This window comes from Coffea arabica, chromosome 1e (assembly GCF_036785885.1).
Source record: "Coffea arabica cultivar ET-39 chromosome 1e, Coffea Arabica ET-39 HiFi, whole genome shotgun sequence".
NCBI lineage: Eukaryota > Viridiplantae > Streptophyta > Magnoliopsida > Gentianales > Rubiaceae > Coffea > Coffea arabica.
In genome coordinates, this window is record NC_092311.1 from 56,944,984 (window position 1) to 56,952,265 (window position 7,282).

Sequence of the window (7,282 nt, forward strand, 5' to 3'; positions counted from 1 at the left end):
ATGTAATGTACCAACGTAATATAATTTAATTTCTAATCAACACCGGAACAAGTTACACGCGCGCAAGTCTAACAAATGGAGTTGCTACAATGCTAATTCCTAAAAATGCGTAACAATGTATGAGATTTTCCATTTTCCTATAAAGGGGAAAAAAAAAAGGGGAAAATGATGAATTTCATCCCTAAATTTTTTTTTTTTTTTTACTAGTGCTGATTTAGCTTCTAATTTTTATTCCTCACTAATTTGATCGGTTAACTTATGTTGTGGTTCCAATTAAGGATTTCCGCGATGGCATCACCACATAACGCAAATGTGCCTCCTAATTAACCCATTTAAATAGGAGTATTTTGGAAACTTTAGTGATGAGGCTGTAACAAGTTCATTCCACCTTGTAATGCTATCATAAAGCTCAATAAACTGATCAACAATCACAAAGTAATAAATGCAGGAGAGTCTCTGCTCTTTCAGTCTCCTAGGAAAATCCTTCTCACTTTTGCATTCCATGGTTCAAAGACTCGACAGAGTTGTCACCGGAACAAAATTCTTCAATACTATATCGGAATGAAATGACTCCAAGATCATTCATCGTTAAGAACTCGACCCAGTCATCGAGAATTCGGCCGAGACATCTCCAAGACGGATAGAAACGGTCGAATCGTTCCGAGTCAATTCGATTTTTTATTATTTTCGCTAATTTTTTTTTTGTTTATCATATTTTTTGTATTATTCACAATTTTTTAAAAATTAAATATTTCAAAATTTGCGTATCACCTAGATCGCGATGGATATGTGAAAATCGATGTGGAACGGTTCGGGCTACGACCACAATTGCGATCACGACTTTGAATCGTGTTTGCCATATTCAATTCTAATGGGTGAAAAGCATTTAACTTAGAAGTAAATATTTTACGATACGCCAAATTAAAAAATAAAATATGATATGGCATAAACTTTTCAAGTGTATGTTTTTGGGTGTGTGCAAACTAGAACGCATTCATATTCACAACATTAACTCCTCCCTGTCTAATGGCATGCTTTTGGGTGTGTGCAAACTACAAAGCATTTATATTCACAACATTTCTTTTTTTCTGTGTCCCAAATTATAGTCCCTTTTCAAATAAAAGAATGTAGTTGTCTTTAAAATATCCTTATTTAATGTAAGTTATTATTACTATAAACTACCTTATTTAATATAGATTATTAGTAGTGAATATAATCTATCCCATTTAATGCATTTAGATTTTCCAAAACATAATTCGATATATGAATAAAGTTATATACTTTTTCTTAAACTGTGTGAAAAAAAAAACTAGCACTATCAAAATGCGACAGAGGGAGTACTACGATTCGTTGTAGTGCGTAATGAGTAATGTCTTATTAATCATTATAAGTGGTTGCAGAAGAACAATGCGTTGTAGAGTAGTACTCCCTCCGTCCCACTTTGATAGTCTTGTTTCTTTTTTAACATAATTTAAGAAAAAATAGTTAACTTTGTTGGAAAAGTAAATTTAGATTGCTATTTTCCTAAAATACCCTCACATTAAATAGAGTACAACTTTATGGGAACTTGAATTGATGGTAAAAAAAGAATCAACTCTCATTAAATGGGGTAGGTTTATAGCAACAACTACTTGTATTGAATAAGGGTATTTTAGGAAAATGAAAATATAACTACATTTTTCAATTGGAAAGTGGACTGCAATTTGGGACAGATAAAAAAGGAAAACAGGACTATCAAAGTGGGACGGAGGGAGTATTTAAATTTCTTGGGAAAATATCATCGATTTTATGTAATACGAGGAGGGATGTTCAGAGAGCCCACAAAAGAGTTAAATCTACGTGGGAGATTTCGTCGCGCTTTGAAGCGAGCAAAAGCAGCTTGGAACCCCATGATTTGCATGCGTAAATAGGGTTTCAGATCATCCATGATTTAATTTCATTTGGCCTCGACCTCAAGCGGTTTCACTTTCAAAAAAGAGAACTGGTCCAACAGACATGCAACGAAATGGAAGGGTGCAAAAACAGGTCACCACCTTAACTGATTTAACAAAAGCCACACAAAGACAGCAAAAAAGTGATCACCTTCTTATAACGCCGGCGGAAGGAAAAGAGCCAAAGGCCAACCTGCTATTATATTCCATATCAGGCTGCTCAGCACTATTAATTAAACAAGTCACAAAACTTTGATACTCTTTTTTTCTTTTATCCTCAATTGCTACCATCACTCAATTCATGACATCACACATGTCAATCATTATTTGCAGCTGTCATCGAATTAGTTCAAGTTTCAAGCAAGCATTCTCTGCAGTAGTGTACATGGGGTGAATTATTAGTTTATGATGAAAAAAAAAGGAATTCTACAACGAGGGCATTTCTTGGATAGTGTTCTACAAATAGGGTGTTCGCATTTCGGTGAGCTCGCATTCCGCTAATGCGAGCTCAGTGAGCTCGCATTTTGGGAATGCGAGGTCAGTGAGCTCATGCGACCCATATGGTTTCAAGAGTTCTCTAACTTCTCAGTTAACATAGAGCTGCATATAAAAGAAGACCAGAAGATTACCTCATCAAGTCCCATTTCACTCTTCATTGACACGCGCAAGGCTCCATCAGGTCCCATTTTCCGATATTTAGCCAGCTTATAGTCATCACAATTAACATCTTCTGTAACGTAGACAACAGGAGGTTCTTCCAGCAAATCACATTTGGACAAAACATCAAGCCAAAGATGGTTGCTAAACCTTTCCCTTATTTCCTTATAGATGACAAACTGCATAAGCAAATATGATGAAAACAAATAACTTTACCATGTAAATATAGAGGGCTATGCTACACTACAGAACACACACAGAGAAATGTGAGATCTGAGTCAAAACTTTATTCATGTAGACGTAAGTTTTTGAACTTCGTACCCTGCTACAAAAACTAAATACAATTCAATAATTGTACTCCCAAATACATAAATATGAACAAAAGTTAAACACTATATTGACCCCCTAATGTTGTTCTGAAATGTCTGAAATACATGCTGCACGTTTGAACAGAAGTAGTTGGACGTCCATATTCGCAAACAGCATATCAACATTTGCATATATGATAAGACTCTAATGCTTCATAACCAAAGAAATATAATGCCCCTTGTTTTTCATCTACTGGATCACTGAGCTCGCATTTGCGGAATGCGAGCTCAATAAGTCGAGCTCGCATTCCGCGAATGCGAGCTCTATTCTAACATCGCATTCGTGAAATGCGAAGACCCCCGAACGGAATCCCTTGCCAAAACCACTCTTTTTGTAGAATTTTTTTAAAATTCATCACAAAATTAGAAATTTCTCAGTGTACATGCATACATATTATGGTCAAGTACGATTAATTCCTAATTCTGCAGGGATGAATCTCCTTTTTTTTTGTATCTTAGCCAGCATGGGAATTATCTTTTTAGGGTCAAACGTACTCTTGAATTTGGCGATATTCTTTGATGCTTTTGCAAACATTCCCTTTTCTTCCAGTGCATGTTTGCAAACATAAATGCTCGCAAGTTGTAGTAAATGGAAAATTTTCAAGCGGCGCTCCTGTCCAGTGTCCAGTGGTGGTAGAGATCAAGATTAACTCTAGCTGTTTCAGTGTTGAATGATCTACTAGTTAGGTCGCCTAAACAGATGTTTAGAGAACAAATCATATTTTATCTGATCTACTATTCAAAGGGTACACATGCTGTGTTTGCCGTCGTCGCATCGCATCATTAGGTTCATCATTACTCATTTCCGACTGCCTGAAGAAAATAAATCAGACTACTTCACTTTAATGCCGAAACATTTGAAGATAAAGAGAAAATCTGCAACAATTGATCAACAGGGTGATATATATATCCTAATAGGGAGCCGCGCAGTCAGCTGTCATCAGGGCAGAGCGGAGCGGTGATCCGTTTAACGAAACGTTAAGTACGTAACTGATGAGTGACGATGATCCCCTGCGGTGCAGTGTCAGTGCTGTCTCACATGATGCAATGTGCATTCTCCCAAAAATAACATTAAGGGACGGGCTTCAAGAAATTAATGGTTATGTTGAAGAGGATCGGGCCGCTACTGCTAGCTAGGTACATGTTACACACGACAGGACTCTGAAACATTCATGCATTTTAGCAAAAAATGGAGGACATATAATTACTAGCCAGTAGCTAGTACCATGCTACGTTAGTAGCGAGCAGGGAGGGACTTAAGTCTCTCCTTGAACTGTAGGTTGGGTGTTCAAATCTTATAAAAAAAAAATTTAAGAGAGGTGTCATAACACCTTCTTGATCTAGTCAGATCTGCATGCCTACTAATCCCCGATACACAAGTCTCTTTAGACTCCCTTTTTCCTGTAGATTAGGATAGAATAAGTTATATAACTCTTATCGTTTTCGGGGGAAAAAAAAAAGTACCATACTACGTTGGCTTAATAATCACTAGTATTTCTTGTATCCACGTACATCCCTCACACAACACAAAAGACTGAGACTAAGATGGCATGTAGAACTAACGATGCTGGGAATTCTCCCCAGACTAACTTACTATTTGAGGTAAAAATCCAACACAGTTGCCTTCTGGCTTGATGATGACTGAGTTGGGAATTTGGGTTTTTTCAACTAACCAATCGACTCACTGACGCAACTCACACCTCAACGCTCACTTTTCTTTTCTTTTTTTTTTTTTGGTTTTGGCACCCGATGCCTAATCAGTAGGGGTGCAAACGAGCCGAACTCGAGTCGAGTTTTGGCTAAACGAGTCGAGCTCGAGTTAATTTTGTGAAGCTCGAGCTCGACGAGCTCAAAATATCAAGCTCGAGCTCGAGCTCGAGTCAAATTCGAGTCGAGCTCGAACTTAAAAAATAAAAAAAATAATTATTATTTTATTTTTAAAAAATAAAAAATAATTATTTATTTTTAAAAATGAATAAAATAATAATTTTTTAAACAAATAATAAAATATTAGAGATATATATGTAATTTTACTATTAAATAAAAAATAAATATATAATTGAACTCGCGAGCCAACGAGTTTAATATTTTTGAGCTCGAGTTCGAAATCGACTTAATTGGCTCGAGCTCGACTCGAATTCGATATTGACGAGCTCGAGTCGAGCTCGTATTCGAGCCGCTCGCGATCGGCTCAATTCGCGAAACACCCCTGCTAATCAGCTCCCAGGACAAGATGTGCGGAACAAGCCGCCCTTATAAGTTATTACTGACTGAATCCTGGTAACCCTCTGATTCCTGCACTAGTATATAAACGTAGCCTGCCTAAGTGATCAAAGAAGTCCCTTCCAAAAATCAAAAATTAACTAAGGCCCTTCCTTCCTCTCTTCACCTCCACGCGCAGGTGCCGGCCCCTGCAACTGTCACTGGCCAAGAATGGCTACCTTCTCTACTTGTCAGCTGGCTGCTGCCTTCGGCATTCTTGGTACGTATCTCTCCCAATTAACCTCCAATTTCCGCTGCTGCTCATATCGATCTACGCTCTCTATCTATTTGCTATGGGAATTCTGAACCACACTTTTCTCTCTTTTTGTTATTGTGTGTATCAGGCAACGTAGTGTCGTTCTTGGTTTACTTGGCACCGTTGTAAGTGATAATTCTTGTGCACCCTGTTGCTAGCTTAATTTACATGACTTACCAGATTGTGGTTTTAAATCTTTTGTTTTGGTCCTTTTTCTTTTATTTTTTTTAAATATATATATATATACATATATACTTCTAGTAATCAATCCAAGATTTTGGGTTTCAGGCCTACGTTTTACAGGATTTATAAGAAGAAATCAACTCAAGGATTCCAGGCGGTACCCTACTCGGTAGCACTGTTCAGCGCGATGCTGTATCTATACTACGCTTATCTCAAAAAGAATGGGATCATTCTGGCGACCATTAACAGTGGTGGCTGCGCCATAGAGACCATCTACCTCGTACTCTTCATGATATATGCAACCAAAGATGCCAAGGTTGTGCTCTCCAGCTCTCGCTTTCCTTCTCTGTATGAAATGTCAATTATAGATGCTCATATCCGCATCATCCATCTTAGCTAGAGATTTCCTCCCCATTAATTTGCTCAGGCATAGTATCGAATTTACGTTATGCAGATGCGCACCGCGAAGCTGCTGGTGATATTCAACGTAGGGGCTTATGCTCTAATCGTGGCTTCCACGTTCCTTCTCTCCCAAGGCCATCGCCGAGTTGCGCTTGTGGGATGGATCTGCTCCGTCTTCTCAGTCTGCGTTTTTGCTGCTCCTCTTAGCATCATGGTACCTGTCACTAGCTAATATATGCTAGCCCAATACTACCACCACTGCTGCATCTTCTACTATGTTTTTCAAATATTAGGATATACAGGAGTTGCACTGCTAATTTCATATATACTACTACCAATTAACACATGGTAACTGCAGATGAAAGTTATAAGAACGAGGAGCGTCGAATTCATGCCCTTTTCCTTGTCTTGCTTCCTCACGCTCTGCGCTGTGATGTGGTTCTTCTACGGCTTTCTGATCAAGGATTATTACATCGCTGTAAGTTGATCTATTATCTGATGAACCGAATTAATAGTCATTGAGATTCCTGAAACGTGATACTCTACATACATATTTTATGCTCTCCTCTTTTAATTTCAAGTGAAGTCACGGTTTCTTCTGTTGAAATTGGCGAACAACAGACTCCCAACATCTTAGGCTTTGCATTTGGAATCGCGCAAATGATATTGTATGCAATATACCGAGAGAGGGACAACGGCTTGGTTCTTCCGGAAGCTTATGTGAAGGAAATAGCGGTGACAGTCATGGAAGTTGGAGCAGTACTGGAGACGCCACCCGCGGATTACGACACTGCTTGTGCAAAACCCGTTATTGATCATCCATCTACAGATCAACCCATCGCGTAAAACTACACCTTCAGCGATACCTGAGTTTCAAGACAAATCAAGTGATGCTCGGAGCGTGCTCTCTTTCTCTCCATTTTTCTTTTTCATTACGAAGGAGTAAATGAATGATTAACTAATTAGTAAAAGAAACCACACACTCATGCATAGAAGAAGAAGATCGATGATGATCAATCATGAGGGCCTAGCAGTTTGAAGAAAGGCGTCCAAAGCTCTAACCAGCTACGTGCATCGGGGACGGGCGTTCTTCTGGCAATAATTAGCATATTACTATTCCAGGATGGGTCCAACTTCTCTAGCTATGGACTTCCTGTAACTGCGAGCTAGATATATCATCACATATGTGGAGGCTGATTATGCATCAGATTTCCTTCCCGTCA

At 38.4% G+C, this 7,282-nt stretch overlaps 1 protein-coding gene across 1 annotated transcript; it reads left to right on the plus strand.

Annotated features, from left to right (window-relative positions):
- Positions 1–5,254: 5,254 nt before the first annotated feature.
- On the plus strand, positions 5,255–7,282 carry LOC113730509 (bidirectional sugar transporter SWEET14-like). The gene is made up of 6 exons (XM_027255264.2): positions 5,255–5,438; positions 5,563–5,599; positions 5,763–5,973; positions 6,112–6,273; positions 6,418–6,537; positions 6,681–7,282. The coding sequence occupies exons 1-6, from the start codon at positions 5,390–5,392 to the stop codon at positions 6,903–6,905; spliced, it is 804 nt and encodes a 267-aa protein (XP_027111065.1). The 5' UTR covers positions 5,255–5,389; the 3' UTR covers positions 6,906–7,282.